This window comes from Chelmon rostratus, chromosome 12 (assembly GCF_017976325.1).
Source record: "Chelmon rostratus isolate fCheRos1 chromosome 12, fCheRos1.pri, whole genome shotgun sequence".
NCBI lineage: Eukaryota > Metazoa > Chordata > Actinopteri > Chaetodontiformes > Chaetodontidae > Chelmon > Chelmon rostratus.
This window is the reverse complement of record NC_055669.1, coordinates 6,566,398-6,587,262: the sequence shown is the minus strand read 5'-3', so window position 1 is coordinate 6,587,262 and position 20,865 is coordinate 6,566,398. Positions and strand designations below refer to the sequence as shown.

General features: G+C 43.8%; 1 protein-coding gene across 1 annotated transcript; it reads right to left on the bottom strand.

The window, feature by feature from the left end:
- Window positions 1–1,424: 1,424 nt before the first annotated feature.
- On the bottom strand, window positions 1,425–20,611 carry acin1a (apoptotic chromatin condensation inducer 1a). Its single transcript, XM_041948659.1, has 18 exons — window positions 20,468–20,611; window positions 18,720–18,785; window positions 18,436–18,547; window positions 18,272–18,327; window positions 15,229–18,096; window positions 14,721–14,876; window positions 14,383–14,468; window positions 10,621–10,678; window positions 8,520–8,559; window positions 7,614–7,756; window positions 7,322–7,465; window positions 6,990–7,185; window positions 5,905–6,050; window positions 4,855–4,962; window positions 4,636–4,743; window positions 4,246–4,552; window positions 2,887–2,987; window positions 1,425–2,773 (listed from the first exon to the last, which is right to left on the bottom strand). The coding sequence occupies exons 1-18, from the start codon at window positions 20,603–20,605 to the stop codon at window positions 2,411–2,413; spliced, it is 5,196 nt and encodes a 1,731-aa protein (XP_041804593.1). The 5' UTR covers window positions 20,606–20,611; the 3' UTR covers window positions 1,425–2,410.
- Window positions 20,612–20,865: the final 254 nt, after the last annotated feature.

Below are 20,865 nucleotides of genomic sequence, written 5' to 3'. Positions count from 1 at the left end.
CTCCAGCCGTTACCGACCAGTCATTCATTGTGTTGTCTGGTGTATTTGATCAGATTGGAGGTTTATGCTTCTTCCTGACTGTCAGAGACAAAAGAACCTGCATTGGCAGAAACAAGGTTCATGTGTCGTTTTCTACTTGTTTCACTACAGGCAAGAGGTCAAAGAGACAAAAACCCAATCAATGCAGGTTTCGGTCAAACCCTCCACTTTTACACGCATCAAAATCTAATTGGAATATTGCTACAATTTTCCAGATACATTCAGCTGTCCAGAGGATGTCTTTCCAGTTCATTCCATGAGTTTCTCCTTTAATGCCACCCTTAGGCTTTAGGTCAACTCTTTATAAGGGACCACATAATCTAACAGATACATTGCATTACATCCATACTTCAGGTGGGGTCGGGTGCCGTGATGTCTTTCTGCCTTTAGTCTCGAATGACATTTTCTGTGAGAAAACTCATTGCCTCAATATTGTAGGCTTATTGACAGTGTCATTAATGCGCCTTTGCTCCTTTACCCCAGGCCTGCTTCATATTTTAACACTCTGGACTGAAACTATCTCTTCTAACTTTCCATTTGCCCAACACATCATCTCTTAACCCCAATGTTCAGCTTATCTTCAAAACCAAACCAACACAGACGATCTCACAGACAGTTTTCTCCTCAAAAAAATTATCTTCTGCGTGATGACAGACAGGGTCTTTCTCCAGCACTCTCATTCCAACTAGGCTCCCTCAGTTAGAAATCTGCTCTCGGGCTGCCAGAGATGCCAGGGTGAAGGATTCACTGGTCCTCACAGAGTCCAGACACACTGAGTTGCATCAGGGCAGAAAAATGTTATGCTCAGCGACCATAGGGCTGTAATTACATAGGAGCACTGCTGAGCTCTGCAGGATGAACGTCAAGACTGGAGAGATGGTACAAGGGAAAAGAAGAGGGCAAATACGTGATTTACAGCAGATTGAGAGAAGGGTGGGTAACGTAGGTAGATGATACAGAGGGTAAACATTCCCAACTTGGAGGAAACCAAGATTAAAATCATTTTAAATAAATGAAAATGCCACTGTCACCTTGAGGGCACCGAGGGAAAGGGGAATATTCCGATATACAGATAGTAAAAAATACTGTCAGATCAGCGTATTCTTATGACATTTTGTTTTGTATTCTTAGTTTTAACTTGACTGCCATATCTCATTCGCTTATATGCCATGACTGACCAAAGGGCCAGGGCACAATGTGGTGTGACTGACACCTTGTGGACTCCAAGTGTAACCGCAGATTTACTTCGTAGAAAGTGTAGTTAGTTTGACTCGAGGTATTCCCACTAACTAGTGAGACGTTTTGATTTGTTGTCCCCAGGAGGACTGACGATGGTACACTTCAAACCAATCAGCAGGGAGAATGGAAAAGAAATGTCACAATAATTTCAAATTTCAACTTTTATTATTTGTACATTCACCACTGATAGGCGTACTCAAAGAAGAAATTAAAAAACAAAAACAAAGCTTGGTACTAAAATGATAAAATAATGATTAAAAAACAATATTAAAACCATTGGTGAGAAAACTCATAATGCAACCTCCCCTCTTAGGCCTGTATTGACACTACAGGATAAGAGAACTTGAGGGAGAGGAGGGAGGAGGAAGAGAATCAATGATAAGGACAAAATCATAACTTGTGTCAGGTGTGACAGACATAGATTCTCCCCCCACAGAATCATCTCATCTCTTAACTAAATCGAGGGAGAGAGGAACACTGCATTGCCTTGGTAGTTATTCCACACCTGTCCAAAATACCCCAAGAGCTGCCTCATTTAAAGACTTGATTTTGAGTAATCTTCTATGTCTGTACAAAATGCCAAATACAGCTACTCCAATATTTCTTTGATTTATGCAAGCTTCTGCACAGAGGGCTAAGTTTTGTCTTTAGGCAGGACCGGCAAGGAGAGCCTTGGACTACATGCAGCAACAAAAGGATTCCTCATCCAAATTGCAGAGCTGTTAAAACACTGAGGTGACGACAATTGATAGCAAATCATGATTGGCACCTACACTTTGGGGCAAATGGGAACATTGGGGGAAATTATTAAAATTACCCAGCGTGCCATACCGCTATGCCGTCAAGACAAAAAACAAAGAATAAAGGAGAGGCAAACATGTAAAGAAAATATATCAAACCTTGACAGGAGCAAGACATACAGCACTCTGGGAAACAACACTGCAAAAAATCATGGTCCCCTTTAAGCATGACTGTGTGTAGGTGTAGATGTGCTTTAAAAAAGGTGACAATTTGAGAGATGGTGACGACATCAGTTGGTCCTCTGTTGGGTCTTAGTTGTAACAAAGTACATGTAGTGAAAGGCAAATGGAAGAGGGTGGTCTCTAGGACAGTTCAATCAGTTGATTGGCCATTAACGCCGCCTTTCTCGTGGATCGCTGCGGCTGCGTGAGCGTCGCCCCCCACCTGCCCCGCTGCCCCCTGGCCTACGGTAGCCATCCCTGCGTTTGTCGTTCTCCCTCTCCCTCTCCCTCTCCCTCTCTCTGTCTCTGTCTCTGTCCCTGTCTCTGTCTCTACCTCGGTCTCTGTCTCTTTCCCTCTCTCTGTCTCTGTCCTTGTCCTTCTCACCCTCACTCCGCTCTCCTGCCGCGCCGCCTCCAGCTTTCATCCTCTCCCTGCGCTCCTCTTCCTTTTTTTTCTCCTCCTCTTCTTGCTCCTTCCTCTTTTTCTCACGCTCCTTCATGCGTTCTGCTTTGGCAGCTTCCCGCTGAGCACACTAAAATGGAGAAAATGCACAGACCAAGACTTAAATAGGATATCTAGGCCATGTACTTCAAAGTTATGCATTAAAATCATCAAGCGAAGAGTATAAACTAGTTTGTGTCTCACCTGTTCTTCTGTAAGTGGAAGCCAGTATATGCAAGGAGGTGCTTTAGTTTTGCGAAACAGATCATCAAGCAGTTTTGCAGGGGGGTCCTCAGCCGTTTTCTCTGCCAAAAAATACAAACTATTAGGGCTGCAACAATTAACAATTCTAGTTAGTATCAATCAGCCAAAGTCAAGAAAAGGCCTATCACACTTTCCAAAAGCCCACAGTGACATATTGAACTGTCTTGTCATGTCTGACCAACAATCACATAAGACAAAAAAAAAGCAAAAAAAGCCTTACAATTAAAAAGGTGGAACAAATGAATGCTTTAGTATTTGTGCTTGAAAAAAACATGAATGAGTTGAATGAATCAATTATCTAATGAATAATTGATAAAATAAAAAATATATTTTCAAATTAACTGTTCCGTCGGTAGACAAAAGCCGCATTTCCACCAAGCAGTCCAGTTCAGTTCGTTACAAATTACGTTTATCTTGTAATCTAATTACAATTGTACCAAGAGAATTAGTCCTCTGTTAAGGTTCCAAGCGAGCTGAGCCGATACTAAAAGGTGGAGCTCTAACACTGCAGACCACTGAATTGAATCAAGAATTGGAGCAACCATTCGTCTTGTTGTATGTGCTCTCCTGTTTTTCCAGCAGTCTTTTGTCTTGCTACCTTCAGCCTTTTCTCAAACAAAGCCTCTCTCCTTGTTGCAGAGGAAAAGGCTTGCCCCCTCTGGGTTGGAGGAGAGCTCCTGCCTCAAGTGGAGGAGTTCAAGTATCTTGGGGTCTTGTTTACGAGTGAGGGAACGATGGAGCGTGAGATTGACAGGCGGATCGGTGCGGCGGCAGCAGTAATGGGTAAAGAAGGAGCTGAGCCGAAAGGCAAAGCTCTCGATTTACCAGTCAATCTACGTTCCTACCCTCACCTATGGTCATGAACTTTGGGTCATGACCGAAAGAACGAGATCTCGGATACAAGCGGCTGAAATGAGTTTCCTCCCTTAGGGTGAGGAGCTCTGTCACTCAGGAGGAGCTCAGAGTAGAGCTGCTGCTCCTCCACGTCAACAGGAGCCAGCTGTGGTTGCTCGGGCATCTATACCGGATGCCTCCTGGACGCCTTCCTGGGAGGGTGTTCCTGGCATGCCCCACCGGGAAGAGGCCCCGGGGAAGACCCAGGACACGCTGGAGGGACTATGTCACACGCCTGGCCTGGGACTGCCTCAGGGTCCCCCCGGAAGAGCTGGAGGAAGTGTCTGGGGAGAGGGAAGTCTGGGCATCCCTGCTTAGACTGATGCCCCCGCGACCCGGCCCCGGATAAGTGGAAGATGGATGGATAAATGCATACGGTATAAATACCACGCCTGAATCTCTTACCTTTCTTCTCAGTCTTCTTCTCCTTGCTCTTTCCCCTCTCTTTGCGTCGTCTCTCTCTGGAGCGCGACCTCCGGGGACCTCCGTCCTTTTCTTCTCCAGGTTTCCCAAACTCTCTGACCTTGTCACGATCCCACTCGCGCTCTGCTCGGGCCCTCTCTCGACGCTCCATTTCACGCTCACGCTCGGCCCACTGGTCTCGCTCTGGGAGGAGAGAGGGCAGGCCCGATGTTCGACCACGGCCGAAGCCAGGGCCCTGTTCCTCTCCACCCTGTCTGTCGGCTGCACCCAGGCCTTTGTGGAAGTCCAGCTATAAAGCAGACAAATAGACTGCAGACCACTCAACACTGTGGGTGCCAGAGGAAAAATTGACTGATAACAATATGATCTTACCTCATCCTGTTGGCAGAAGTCTACGCTAAGAACTTTTGGGTTGCTCTGAGGCCATTTCACTCCGTGAAGAGCTGCACGTGTAGCGACTGCCTCATCTGAGCTACAGTACTAAACAGAGAGAGGACGATAAGACACAGATGAACCTTCCACAGGCTAAAAGCAATTTGATTCAGAGCTAGAGTCCTCTTTCAGATAAAACACATGCTTGTGGTAACTCACAGTGACATAGCAGTGAGATTTGATTTTGTCGATCCAGAAGCCCTCCTCCACCAGGGTGCCGGTTCTGCTGAGCAGTTCCTTAAGCTGCCCCAGAGTAAACGGCCTCACCTACACAAAATTTTACAGAGGACTTATCAAAGGACTGCTTTACACAATTAATACTAGTAAGAGAAAAAATAGCAAGCAAGCATACATTAAGAAACACAATATGTATTCAAATACAGTATATGTGTAACTAAAATACAAAAAAATAATAAAGTCCTACATGCATGTATTGCACTTGAAAGATAATCCAGGCAACATTTTAGATTTTTGTTGAGAACAAATGTCTAGAAAACCCCTGTCTGTATAGCCAAAGGCTGATATACAAAGCATATGCCTCTGTGCCAGAAAACTCCACTGTCACGCAAGAACTATTAAGAAGACAGATAAGGGCCACACTGTTGCACCTTCATTAAAATGAACACAGGCTGTGTTGTTATTCTGATTAAATGCAGAACTGCATTCTCAATTTCTGAGAGCAGCTCTGTGTTGGGCAGAAATCACTACGTATGCTGGGGTAAGAGGCTGTGCGTTTATACCACTGGGAGCAATAAGCCACACTCGTCATATTAATCATACTGACAGAGTGTGTCCACTAATTAAACCTGTATAACTATTTTCTGCATGTGGGGATTCATGGTTGATTTTCATCTTTCCATGGGATTTGCTTGTTATGATAAAACACAAAATACCAATCTAAGCCTTAAAAATGAATAAAATGTGCTTGTTTCTTCTTGTAAGGAAGCCAGTTAGTTTCTTCAGTACAAGGAGCATGTATTTTGGACAAGATAAAACCAGTGTATTGAGGCACAAGAGGCTGGGTAAGTTGCCTGCAATCAGAGGCAAGAAGTTCACAAATATCCAGTATTTTCATCAGTTACACCAGTTGTTTGGTTTCTTTTTCCATCTGTTCTGAATTATACAGTAAGCACTACAGCACTACAGAGTCACTACATACGGTTATCAATTAACGTTAAAAAATAAAGTAGAAGTAGAGTGTTCCCTTACAAGGTTGCTGATGTGAACAATGCTGGAGACTTTGCCGCGAGGTGGCGAGGGCTGCCGGGATGTGCGAACAGGGTCGTCGATTGTGATGGAAACTCCTGTTTTCTGCTGGCTGATGGAGCGACGAATGAGGGTGTCGCTGGGGGTCACTAGGATTAAAAACAACAGTTACATGGCATCACACCTTCTTTATCAATCCTATAACCTGAACACATCTGAACTCTTAACTTCTATATTTTTTTTATTAACTTTTTATTCACAAAAAAATAAGCTTGCGACATGTTTTTGTGTTTTAGTTCAATGATAACTTATTTTAAGAAGCTGAAAGGGGGAGAAGCAGAGTGCACATGGAATATAATTCAAGGCTTAGTTACTTGGTGAATAATGTTACAATTTTTGCCTTGTTGTATTCGAAACAGCTAAAAGTTGTATCAGCACATCGTCTCTCGTATCGTTTTTATACTATACTGAAAGCTTGTCCCTAACTTTTTCAGCAATTGTGTTGAAGTTGGTAGAGTGTTAGCTAGCTCATGCTAGTAGGCCCTAGTCTTTTTTATGTTTTGTTTAACAGTGGCAGCAAAATGTTAATTGGCACTGAACTTCTGTAGCGTTATTGTAACAGTGCAAAGGTAAGAGGCTACATCTTTTGCTGTCTCCTACTTAAAAATTAGCACTTCTTCGATTCAGGTTTGGTTGAGGGTTTGACATTCATGACTAAACCTGTAACAAATGTAGGTTACCACACATAGTTCTGTCTTAAATTGATGCATGTTGATGTTTAAGCCCTAGAGTTAAATTTCTTCAGGTTAAAGTTGGTTACTTGACTTAACATCTGGCATTACAGCATTAATGAGAAACGTTTTTCGTTCCATTGAACAATCTGCTGCATAGTGTGTGATAGGTAGGCAGCTGGCACATTTGGTTATGTATGATTATGTATAATCAGTCAAATTGGTCAGACATTTGGAAAGATTCTTTAGTCAGCAACATGTTAAGACTGACAGAAATGAAACAGGTTAGTCCTACTATAAAAATGATGATAACAATCTGCATGGACATTTCTGAGTAGAGTGTGACGGATCTATTACCAGTGTTGATTTCTACATCATGGCTGGCATCTGATGGAGACTGGGTTTCCATGGCTTCAGGAAATGAGGCGTCTATCTTGTCTTCATGCTCCCTTGTTCTCTCTCGGTCTGCATGCGCGTCATCCTCCTCCAACTCCTCATGTCTGCTCCTCTTTGCCTCTTTCTGTCCATTCTCCTGACTCTCTGAGTGCACCACCTGCGATAGAAGGCAAGCAAGTCTTGATTATGAGATTTATGGACTTCTCACTTTTATGAGAAGCACTTTATTTTTCACAGTAAAGAAAGTCTCTAACCTGTCATTCAGGTAAAACAGTCAAGAGCTGTAGACCAACCTGTGTGACAGTGCGTCGGATCTGAAGGTCCTGGTCAGAGCGCTCCCTCTCTTCATCCTCAGCCCCAGAAAGGACAGCTTCCTCTGGGTGCAGGTCTACTACGGCCTCCTGGCCCAGACACTGCCTAATGTCTGGAATCAGAGACTGAGGGCAAAGAACAAGACCATGCAGGGTGAACAGGTCTGCCATATTCAGCATACATGACAGAGGCAGTCTAGTGCATCTATGCATCCACATGAGGATTACTAGCAACCACAACATATTGTAATCAGTTTTACTATGCTGCAAATACCTTGAGTGAATCTGTGGTGATGCTAATGGAAGGTTTCTTGGCAGTGACAGCTGTGCTGGAGCCCCACCTCCTCTTGCGACCTGCAGCGGCCCCAGAATCCTGCTCGCCCTCTGCACTGCCAGTGCCTGGGGATGATTTAGTGCCTGGTAAGACAAGAAACAAAAAACTTTGTTGAGTCCTTAGGCACGTAGCATATACAGTACAATCATACATGACATTACAAATTCACCCAACACTATGTTCTGGTTAGGGTTGAAATGACTCAAGACATTCAAGTAACTTGGTTAGTAAAATGAAATCTTCGTTCGTTTAATCCATACACCCATACGCAGTGTTTCACACGGATGATTATAACTTCAAAAAAAAAAAAATTAACAATTGTTGTCTCCATTAGTCACTTGGTTACAAAAACCCTGGGAAAATAGGGTCCATAATAAGGTAAGTGACCGAAATTCCTCCCTTTCATCCGGAACATTCAAATCTTGCAAGACATGTGGACCAGCACTGATTGGAAACTCTGCACACAACACTTTCACTGATTGAAAATGAAACATAGGTCACGCGGAAATGTGCGCATAAGACATTTTATTTCATTATTTTGTAATGTGTATGTATGTTGATCTAAAAGACGTGTTTAGATAACAAACAAGTCTTGTGTCTGGTATTGGTTTTGTCCCTTATGGACATAATGGACAAAAACAGCTATTCAAAAGGTTTGAACCAATGTGTGTGTGTGATCATGCAATTAACATTATTTAAGACTCACTTATGCTGAGTTCCCAAACTGTAAATTAATAATGCAATTAATCCATACATTATAAATAGTGAAAAGGTACAAAATCAACACTAATCATCAGCTATAAATGCTGGTAAAGCAGAGAGCCAAAGTCAGGAGGGTGTACTCACTGCTAAGAGAGATCTTTCGAGCTGAGAAGGCCTTCGGTGTCTGAAACACAAGATAAAAACAACCCAATAGACATGGGAGAGGTGAGAGGCAGACACCATGGGTGCAGACAGATTGTTAAGGATAGGTTGAAGGAAAGGTGGAACAATAACAGGAAGGGAGACAAGTAGGGACTGAGAGAGTGAATGAAAGAAACTGCTGTTCAAAGTGTTTTTCAATGTCAAGTCTACTGAATGGCACCAAGCTGTGTTTTTGTACTGCACTCGTAATTAACTGCATACCATAAACAATTATTTGATATCGACACCTATAGATTGTTTAATATTACTTGGTTTTGCAGACTACACTGTAATTGCAGTCTCTATCATGCAAAGAAGGATCTGGTGGAAATACTGCAGTTTAAATTGTTATTTCAAAACTCTGTGTCTGAATAGACACATTATCTCCAATCAGCTTCACAGAAGTGGAAGTCAACAAAGAAAGAATAAAGGTTATAAACAAATGTTTAGAACCATTTGTTTAAACAGTAGCCACAAATACAGTAAACCTTAAAAATGCTGCTTCTCCCAGCAAACACTACAGAGAGTATGATTGAAACTAAGCATGTTCAAAAAACTGTATAAAATATTACATTGAGTGAATGTCTACTTATTCCCTGGTACCACTGACACCTGATCCTTACTGGTTTGGATATGGCCCAATCACGACTGCATGTACTGTATCTAGGCAACAAGGGTCCAATCAAAGGTGGCTGAGATGTTTGGATGGAAATCTGAAAGTTGGTTGGCTGGCAGGATGGGTTCAATAGTTCATTGGGGTAGGGGCTTTGAAATGTTTTTAGCCAAATCCTTCATCCTCAGGTGTGCTGGCATTAGTCCTTACAAACATGTGGCAGGCTCTTATAACAACAGAAAGGAACAATGAGTCCAAAGAGTTGGAGATCAGATGCTGAGTGTTGTCAACAGTCACTGTGCACACAAAGCCAGAAGTTTGATTCTAATGTTCAGTTGTCTTTAGGGCACAGGAAATTCAAACTCAGTCACAAAGCAGCAAAAATCTGGCGATGGCTGGAGTCGACAGGGACAATGGTAAGTCCTTCTTCAGTTCAAATAAAAACTGTTAAGCCCATTGTGTCCAGATAAAAGCTTTGGTCTCTTTTGAAAACTCATTTAGTATCCAATGAGGGTACCTGCTGAAGAAGTCTGAATCCCATTCCAAGAGATGAACAAACTCCAAATTGTCCTTCGTCAAGCATGTTACAGTTCACGAACCGCATCAAATGACGTGTCCATAATATCCAACATTTCTTTGCAAGTGGGTTACAAATGTCTCAGAGGGAAACAATCTTAAAGCTACTCAGTTGTTGAGAGGGCTTCACAGCAGCCTTGTTTTGATGTGAGCACACACCCTAGCTTGTCTCTTCTCCATGTTGATTTTAAGGGCCATGGCCAGATTGGTAGCTAAAAGGCCAAGAGTAGTGGGTCACATTGACTAGCCAACCCCTTCTTTGAGTCTTCTGGTCCCATCAATAGCTCCTGCAAGCCATATCCATGACAATGAGGCAGCCTTTGTTGCCAGGGGTGTCCCTCTGCAGTGCAGCCTTGGGGGCTTATCTGTGGTCAACTCTGGATTCTTGGGGAGAGTGGAACAGGTGCAGCAGTAGAAGTAGTAGTAGTAGTGGCAGAGGTAGTATGCAGGTACCAAAAGGGGCAATGGAAGAGGCATGAGCACCTTCATAACAAAGCAATCATTTGGGGTTTAAACATCAGCCACAGTGAGAAATTACCCTTGCTGTTTTGGCTATGACAGTGCCAACAAAGATTTTACAAACAGCCAAATTTAAAAAATGTAATTTCCTACACACATTATACCACTTGTATAAAGGACACATTAGGTCATTGAATGGACGAATCTTTAAAATGTAAATAAAAGACTTCCAACAAAGAAAAAAGACAAATAGTTACATGTATCTAGGTTAATAAAAAACTATGTGTAAATCATAGTGATTCAACTATACGGGCTCAAATGGATCTGTCCATCTAAGTCCTCAGATACCAACAGGTTTGAGGACCAAGATGATTCATGGTTCTTCAGGTGCCTTACCTCCTCGCTGGTCTCTGGAAGCTTCTCTGGCTCTTCCATGACAGTCTCCTTCACCTGCCTGTGTAGTGTGAAAAACACATGAGCAGGAAAAGAGGGAACAGATGAGCAAAAAAAAAAGTTTTTAAGTGAAATTAGGTTATAAAAAAATCAAACCTTAACAAATGCAACATCATACATTCATAGTTTAATATGTGTATACCAAAGTCAGATTTATGAACAATTAAATGATTGATTGAGAATGGCAATGCATAAGCCCTCTAAAAAATATGGGTATGTAACAAAAATCATTAGTAAGCTATTAACCCTATATTATTTCTAATGCACACGTAACTGAACATGAACATGCAAAAGCACTATTCTAACTTCCTAACTACATTTAATAGTTACTTAATCTGTCATGGATTCTTTAATACTGATATAAATTTCCTTTTTAAGAACCAGAAAGCAGCATAACAAATCTCAGCTGTTGAAACTATTCCGTTGAGACAAACAGCAGCCAGGTGATGCTAAAACAACTGCGCCTTAAACGCATCTCACGCTGCTGACCAGTCACTTAGTCATTCCATAAATACGCGGCTCTTAATTTTTCAACGGGGGGTCAGCGAGCTGAGCCGAGGAGGAGTGAAAGAACGCAGAGCCACCGCAGTCCTCCTTCAGACGTGCCGAGTCCGTCCAGACCGAAGCAGACGCTCAACTACGGCTACACAATACCTGACAAATGAGCGCGCGCCTCACGTTCTCATGGCATCCTCACGCGCGCACACGTGAACACGTCTACTCATTGTGACTTACATTAACTTGGGGGAACTTCACAGCCCAGAGACAAACTGTGCTCGGTGAAAACGCAGCATACAGGTTGCGACTGCTGCGAAAATGACTGCGTCGCAACGAGACCACTCTCTCCCCTCCCCCCGCCTTCCCCTCACCAGGGACTACTCCTGTCTGACCGCGTTCATGTCCGTACCGGCTATCAAACAAAACCAGCGACGGAAAAACCCTCGCCTGCTGTTTAGCTGAGCCGCTGTAAGGAAAACCATAGGCCGGCATCGGCAGCTAAAGCAACCGACGGAATACAGCCATGTTGCTACGAACGGAAAAAAAGGAAAAAAGATCGTGTATAAAAAGGACCCGCATCTTCTCAGCCACACCGGCCTGAAGGTAGTCTCATCAATCGCCTGATGGGAAATTCAATACACATACCTGTCAACATTTGCATTTGAAAATAGGAGAAAATTTCCGACGCCCCGCCCTGGGCCGTCCAACTACCCCCACCACTGTCAACATCCTTACATGTAGACAAGGACACACACAGTGAATCCTAAAATCACCACAACACAAGCACTTGCTATTAAAGTACCAGAGCAACAAAGATTGTGTTTACTACTTTCTACACTAAGTGACTGCAATTAGTTGGTCAGATTCAGATACCTGATTGAAAGTCCCTCCATTATGTAAATGAGAACACTAAAGGGCATTTCAATTCAGCACTTTATGTATTACTTGAAGGAAATGTAAACATCACTTACACATTATTTTTCACTTGTGATTTTGAGAGAGGCTACTGGCAAGTGAGACATTGATGGGAGAGGGTGAAAATGAAAATGGATGGGAGACAGAGTAGAAAAGGCAGAGCGTGTTTCTGCACCTGTTGGGCGCTTATGCTTTGTCACTTTTCTCCCTGTGGCATATTTTACAAAAACATAACTTTGACCGAAGTTGCTCTTGATCAAGGATGAGCCTCCTCCCATTTGATGAGATGCTTGTTCAATCTTTTCACCTTTTTGGCAGGTACTCCATCCCTCCTTCTTGTTCGTCTTTTTGTTTTAATGGCACATGTCGTTTCAGTGAATGACTTTTCATTAATGGATGTGACAGCTAATGTTCTACATACTGTCACCTGCTGTGCTGGAGGCGAATGTAGCAAACACATCAAATAGATGTTTATGCCTCCCATCAACGTTAAAGCCAATGTTGTCTAACCCCCAGTTAAGACTTGGACCACCCCCAAAAGAGGCAGAAATGATAGATCGGAAGGGTCAAAAGATTTATATATCCTTCTTACCGGTAATTGTAAATATTACAATACAAATCCCTCATTCATGCCTGGAAGAATGTGGTGATATGATTTCAGACACCCTTAAAGTGGACCATAACATTTCTTAAAGTGGAAACAGACAACTTTCAATCCTCCCTAGCATTTCCAAGTGGTACTATTATTGGCACCACCACAAGGAGATCACTTTGCGTTTTCCACAGACCCCAGCAACTAACAAAAACACAGGATATAATGCATTCATTTCCAAATACCATGAAGAAACGATCAACACAACTTTGGAAATAAGACAGAAGAAAGAAGCATATTCGTTGAAGAATAGGTGCAATCGCCATAATGTTATATTTAGTAAACAAGTGACTACAGCACAGTGTTGGTGTCAAGATGGAAGGGGGGAAACATTAAGAGGAAAAGCACGAGTTCATTCACTCACTTAATCTATAATGGGAGACATGAAATCCAGCCAGCCTTAATTTTCCCAGGAGAGGACAAAATTTCATGGTGAAGGCGAGGCTTATAGGGAACAAATCTAAATGCCAATAGTGCAATTAGTCTATAGCCACTACATTATGCAATCAACATGTACTCACAATGATGTATTAAAGGTCCACTGTGTAGGAATTTCTCTCCTAAGGTGGCTGCTAATAATACAAACTGGTATGTCCACTCTAAGTTACTGTAAAAAACATATATGTAATTGTATTGTATGTATTTATGTAAGGCTGCACTAACCTCTCATACACACATGATTATGTATTTACTAAAATTCTGCACAATTTAAGCAAATTTCAAGGAATATTGTGAAGAGAGTGCCACAACATTTCATGTTTAGAGTACCCTTAACTGTTCTTCAACTCATCAATTTCATTGCAGCTCTTCACTGTATATAACATTTAGGTTATTTCATTGAATTCATTTGTTTCCTCTGCACACTTACACAGTATGACTTTTCATTTTCCGGTATTTCTGGTGGAGTGGAAATATGTAACAGTGAGGGGCACAAGTACCCTTATGCTTCATCTTGAAAAGTAGAAGCAGAAGTAAGTCCTGCAATGTCACTGTTGATCAGCAACATTTTTTGAGGGTTCCTTTTCAGCCCTTTTTAATCTTGCCTTTTGTTGACATTTCCAGTGCGAGTTTTGACATTTCACCTGCTTTCAACTCTTGAAAGCAGGTGAAATCAACTTTTGAAAGCAGGTAATGTGTCATGACTAGCTGTTGAACTCCTGAATGAAACCTGCAGTTTGGGACTTTTATATATGAATGGAGGTCTGTTACTTTCAAGCCCTTGCCAAACGAGTTCACAATGCTGATTAAGCCCTTTAATGCCAGATATATCTCTCTGTATTTTCCAGCATACCAGAGATTTTAAATCAGCAGTGAGAGTTGACATGGGGAGCATCAATAGTAACGGAGTAGGCTACAGAAACTAGGAGTATTGCGGCGCCAATGGCATCATAAGCACTTTGACAGTGTTCATGTAATGACTCCCACTGCCAGAAGGGGGGCGACAAATGTTCCGCATTGCAGGTTTAAAGAATGTCCTGCTGACTATATAGTAGACACCCAATTAAGCTTGACAATCAGTAGACACCCTGTTCACAGCATGCAGACTTAAGTGTTGTAAGGGCACAGATTCATTCACCTGTGTCAGTAAATGTGACACACACACAGGACATGTTTCATTAGACCAAGACTTAAAAGCAGACCTTTGTTTGTCCTTTTCCTCCTGTCCCCCGCTGCCCTTTCTCTTCCTCTGTGTCTCGTCTCTGGTTGGTGCTTCAATAAACAGTTTCTGGGGATTTAAAAGGGGAGGAAATTGAACAAAATGAAAGAATATAATGTGTGTCAAAGTTGTTGAAGTAGTTATGGTAACACCACCAAAGACAAAATAAATGCCAGATATAAAGCTATCTTGAGATGGGTATCTTGATTTTAGCTATATCTACTTCCTTCAGAATTGCAATTTCTAGTTAAGAAATGGATATATGTGGTTGTCACAGATGTTATAAAAATCCGGTGTCGTGTTAACTTGTGTGCAGCTGACCTTGGGGTGAATGTCTCCATCAACAGTTGTGTCGCTGTTCTGAACAGATAGCTCTCTTTTGCAAGGGGATCCTTTTGGAGTTTCCTTTAAACCCTCAGCCTGAGCCTCTAATGGAACCCGGTACTGTGGTGAGGAATCTTTTTCAGGTTTCCCTTCCTAAAAGAGACAGACAACAGAGCAGCACACTACGTTTTACAACAACTTATATGGCAGGCACTGGTTCTTGTGTCAATTAGTTTGTTGCAGCAAATGAAAGTAGCAGACTACAGTGAGGCACCTGCTGTGATGATGCCATCTGATTGACAGAGTGATTTTAAACAAATATTGATAAGTAAGGCACTATTATATATAGCTGAATGCCATGGTGTTTAAAACTTCAGAGACGGGCCCATCATGAGTGAATCAATGTTGTTGTAAGGCTGCAATACCTTCAAAGAGGCTGTTAAAACACGAGATCACACACACTGTATGTCTGGGACAGAGAGACAGGTTCCTTTAGACCACTTACCCTTCTACCTCTTGAAGCAGAGCAGGTTTTCTCTTGAGACGATGTGGATGAGCCAGAAGTGCGAGATGATGAGGACCCAGAGTCTGATTCTGAGGAAGAGGAATCGTTAGAGGATGATCTTTTTCTTGCTTGTTTTTCTTCCTTCTTTCCATCTCTTCCCCTCCGTTGTGCAGCATTTGGACTTGAGAGACCCTTGCTTTCATGCACGTCTTTTGCTCTTTTGGAGGATTCCTTGGCAGCCTGTTCCATCTTCACTGAATCCGCTTTTTCACTGTCCTCCAACACGAGGCCTGTGGCTTTTTTGGGACTCTGGATCAGTGTGGTGCCAACAGTTTCCTTCTCATGCTGGGTCCCAACAGCTCCTGGTGGCCCAGCAACTACCTCTGGTTTTGTCTGCATCTGTGGACCTTCCTGTTCAGTGGAGGGCTGGTGTCCTTCTTGCTGTCGCTCCCCGACACTGGTGGGGGAGAAGACAGGTGAGACCCGAGGCTGGGGCGTATCTGAGAAGCTACGGGGCTGCTTGATAACCATGGATGTGGAGGAATATTGAGGCTGAATTTGGGAGTCCCTTAAGAACCGGAACTTCTTGAATGAAGACTGAGGCGACAGGGGCGTTGGTGACATGGGTGCACTGGATTCTGCTGCTCCAATCCGGGACATTGGAACATGGACATCTTCCTGCTCTCCTGCATCAGTTGATGACTTTCTACCTGGTCCTGTAGAGAGGGGGGGAGGAGTGGGCAGGGGGGTGAGACCAATCTCACGGCCACGTTTGGATGGAGGGAGGTGACTCTCCCTCTCCTTTTCAGCCATCCTAGCCCTCTCTTTCTCCTGCTCCAGGGCCCTCTCCTGCTCCTCCTTCTCTTTTTGCATGGCTTTCTCCTTCTCTACCCTTTCCTGTTCGAGAGCCCTCTCTTTCTCCTTCCTTTCTTCCGCTCGCTCCCTTTCAAGTTTCTCCTGTTCTAGAGCTTTCTCCCTCTCCAGCCTTTCTTTCCTCTCCTTCTCTGCTCTTTCCTTCTCCACCCTCTCCTGTTCAAGAGCTGCCTCTCTCTCCATCCTCTCTTTTTCCTCCCTCTCTCGTTCCAAGGCCTTTTCCCTCTCTATCCTCTCTTGCTCCAATGCTTTCTCTCTCTCGATTCTTTCCTTCTCCTTCCTCTCAAGCTCCAACCTCTGTTGTTCCATGGCTCTCTCCCTCTCCAACCTTTCTTGCTCCAGAGCTTTCTCTCTCTCGATTCTCTCTTGCTCTATGGCTTTCTCTCTCTCTAATCGTTCTTGCTCTAGGGCTCTCTCCCTTTCTAGTCTCTCTTGCTCCAGGGCTCTCTCTCTTTCCAGTCTCTCTTGCTCCAAGATTCTCTCCCTTTCTAGCCTCTCTTGCTCCAAGGCTTTTTCTCTCTCTATTCTTTCTTTCTCTAAGGCTTTCTCTCGTTCCAACCTTTCCTGCTCCAATGCCCTTTCCCTCTCAATCCTCTCCTTCTCCTGTCTCTCAGCCTCCAGAGCTCTTTCTCTCTCTAACCTCTCTTGCTCAAGAAGCCTTTCTCTCTTCCTTTCTAGCTCCATTGCCCTCTCCATTTCTTCTCTCTCTCGCTTCTCCCTCTCCTCTTTTTCTCTCTGCAGACGTTCTTGCTCCAGGGCCCTCTGCCTCTCTAGTTCCTTCTGCCTCTCAAGCTCCAGGGCCCTCTCTCGTGCTAAGGCTTGCTCTCGCTCTTCCCTCTCTTTAGCCAAAGCTAGTTCCCTTTCCTGCCTCTCTCTTTCTAGAGCAAGTTCCCTCTCCTGCTGCAAAGCCTTTTCTCGTTCTTCTCTTTCTAAGGCCTGCTGTCGTTCGATTCTCTCTTTCTCCAGAGCTCTCTCTCTTTCTTCTCTCTCCAGTGCAAGAGCTCTTTCCTGCTCTTCCTCCATTGCTCGTTCTTGCTCAAGTTTTCTCTGCTTCTCTTGCCTTTCCAGCTCTAGGGCCTTTTCTCTTTCTACCCCAATGTCCCTCTGTCTGTCCCTTTCTTCTGTTGCAGTGGCCTTGAGCACACTCACAGGTACTTGAATATGGGCCGAATGTGTTCCTGTGACACCCTGGTTAGTGCCTGGAATCATGGGAAATGGTGCATGGCCTGCCATGTTGGCTGTGTGAGTGATAGCAGATACCAGACCCTCTGGTGGTCCTCTGCCGGGTAATGATGTAGTCGAAGGAGTGCTGTTGTCCTGCCTATCGCCTTCACCATCACCACTGTGCCAACCTGCTCCAGAGAAAGCGCCTTCTGATGCCATCTTGCGTGCCAGAAGGGTCAGCGGGCCGGGCTTGCGCTCAGCATGTCCACTCCTCTGTGGCTCTGGGCTGCTACTGCGGCTGCCGCTGCTGGAGGAACCAGAGCTGGAGGTACTAGGTGAGCGCCTAGCTGGGGCTACATCTGGACTAGGGGGGCTCTGTTTAGGGGTGTCAGGCAAGGGGAAGGATAACTCTGGAGGTGGGGAGGGAGGAGGCGTTGGTTGGCGGAGTTGAGGGGACAAAAGGGAAGGCATGTGTTGCTGCTGTGGTTGACAGGATGCTCCAGACCTCTCTCTTGTCGTGGGCACTCTGGCTGGTTCTCGGAGGCTTCTCCTTCGAGCAACGCTGTCCCAGTCATCATCGTCACCATCTTCCTCGCCATCCTCACTGTCCTCATCGTCACTGTCAGCGGCAACTTCGTTGGATGCAGAACCCCTTTCTGGTCGCTGCTCACCACCAGGAACGCGCATGGCCACTGAGCCAGAGGCAGGAGGACCAGGCATGTCAGCCTCCAGGTTCCTGTTAGTTTCTCCCTCATTCACTGCACCAAACAATCCCTCTCCACCAGAGGGGCCAGGTGGCTTGTGCTGCTCAGCCAGTGCTGGTGTGACATCCTGATGAGGACAGAAAGGGAGGTGAGACTTATTTTTCCAAGCAATATGCCAATTTTCTTCCGTGTAAACAATGTGGCACCATTCTTACCAGCGAGTTCTTTTGGAGAAACTCGAGACAAAAAGATTAGAAAACAGGACCAATTGCAACAGGTAAGAAAAAGAAGTGATGTCTGACCTGGGCTTGAGGAGGGCATGAGGTACTGTTATTAACTTCTGTGTGGTCCTCTTGCTCTGTTGACAAAAGACAAATAAATAAAATCACACAGATGTATTACATAATGACCTGAGGTGTGTACGGTAACTTACTTAGCTGCAGTGCAGGATTCTAATAACACTTACCATTTGTTTCATATGCTTCACGAGCCTCTCTCTCCAGACGCTGCCTAAGGAGCTCCTGTTGTTTAGCCAGATACTGCTTGATAAAGCTGTTCTGGCTCATTTCCTCACCAATCTAAATACAGAGACACCATTAAAAATAAGTTTTGAGCCTTCAAGGCCAGTTGTGCATACTTTTTGCAGACATTTATTAGAATGGTGCTAATGTAAATTTTATCATGCATACTTTGTCATCACATGTGAAGAGGCTTAAGTCATTGAAATTCATGCATCTGTGAGACACTTGCCTGTGAGTTCGGCTGCAGTCCAATGTGAGCGGTGGAGGTTCTCTGCAGATTCTCCAGCATGAGAGCCTGGTATTAAGAAAATACTTTATTCATTTGACGTAAATAACGGTCAGGTATTTTTTCAGAGTTGTTAGACTTGGTACTGGGGGTAAACATCTTGCCCAATTTTAAGAACCTTGTGCACTGTTCTCAGAAACAATTTTCATTATGACTGCCAATATTTCCATCCTTTGCAAAAATATGAATCCCTGTACACGTCAGCATAGATGGGACAGTTAGCATTACACCCTCTCTTTCTTGTTAATTTTCGGTATGGAGGGTTCTGCCTTTGATACATTTTAAAGTAGAGAGCAACCACAAGCTTATGAAGTAAGAGAGGACAATGGAATACAACAGAGTTATCTGGTCAGAAGCAACAAGTCCTAAGGGTCAATCAAATCCTAATGACAAGACAACTCACAGGCTGTGGTGGAAAGCAGACCACACAGACAATAACGTGGGCAGAGTCGCAAGCAAGAGCTGCCAGATCAAATTTGGTTTACATTTTTTGAACAAACACTTTTTTTGTTTTAATTTATCTCTTTTCTGACACTCAATGTCAGCCATGCAGGATCCCTCCTACTCCACTGCTTCTTTTCTTTCACCCAGCATGCACACAAAAAGATAGAAACAAAAACACTTCTTTAGGTGTAAGAATGATAGTCTCCTTGGACAGTGATGAGCAGTAAAGCAAATAACACGTGATACCTAATACTGCAAAAGTGACCATTTCAGATCAGTGGCTTGCTTTTGGTGCCAGAGGGTCCACACTGTATACAATTGTGTTGTAACTTCTATATTTCAAGGGGATTTTTCATGTGCCTATGATGGTAACAGACGGTGTACCAACATGTTTTGTTATATCGTACGTTATAACTAAATAACATAGTGTTCACATTTCACATGTGGAATCAGGATGATATTGCCACTTTGGGACAATTAACGTTTAACATGGAAATGCAAATGTAAACACCGCTTGCTGCTTTCATGGCGCATTTCAGCGGACAAATGATAATCTAGCGGACATAGTTACCCAGTTTAAAAACGAGAAAAGAATACCCCAACTTTCATGGCAAAGTAGATACGGTCAAATAGCTGTCGCAATGTAAACAAACTGGCTCATGCAGGACATATGGCAGCTCGTGGGCCTAGAGTACATTTGAGAGCCAAAGTACTCCTATATTTAGCGAGATACCACGAAATGTGTCCATTCACATACGTTGCGTTAACGTTAGCTTCAATGGCATTTAAAATTATATGGTAAAAGTTGTCGGATTACTAAATAACCGGTTTAACGTTAACCTCCCGTCTCAACTCACGCACAGCAACAGCGCTTGGGACAAACATCGTTTAAGGAACACAGCAACAAGCCAGGCCACCGCTCAAGTCTCAGCGTTAGCCAGGGGAGCTAACGCGCTAACAGGACAACATCACCCGATACACACTTTGAGATTAGCCACTAAGTTTATTGAACTCCCTGTCTTGCTCCCGGTTGGTGTATTCCTGCACGCCGAAGACACTGTTGAATTACATTATAGTGCACATATATGCATTTTTCAGTTGAGTAGTGGTCGTTAACCTCGACAACTCTACTACGCTGCTAGGCAGTAACGATACTCAGTTGTCGGCCCTCGAGAGAGCATCAGCCCGTCTCTTCGTTAACGCTAGCTCGCAGCAACCGTGCTCCGGTATTTCGCAGCAGAACTCACCCCTTTGAGTCTTTTAATGAGAGCATTCTTCTGCCCGCTTTTCGAGAGTCCTCTCTCCTCAAGGGCAGCTTTTAAATCCGCTACTCGAAGGGACTGGAGCGGTCTCCCGTCTAGGGTAACGTCTTCGAGATCCGCCATTTTCCGTTCCTCTAGTTCCCATCGAGAGCGACGAGCAACGCCTTCCTCCACCCAGCGTCATCGTCAACGACTTCCCCCTAATCAAATATCAAATAAATAAAACGTTTCGTGATATTTAAAATCCAAAACACACGAAATTAACGTTGAACCCAATTAAATGTATGTATTTTACATATTATAAACAATTTACCGTTGTAGCGCTTTTATTTGGTCAGTATCAAACTTTGCGCAAAATCTGCGCAAGCTTGATTTCCTACACA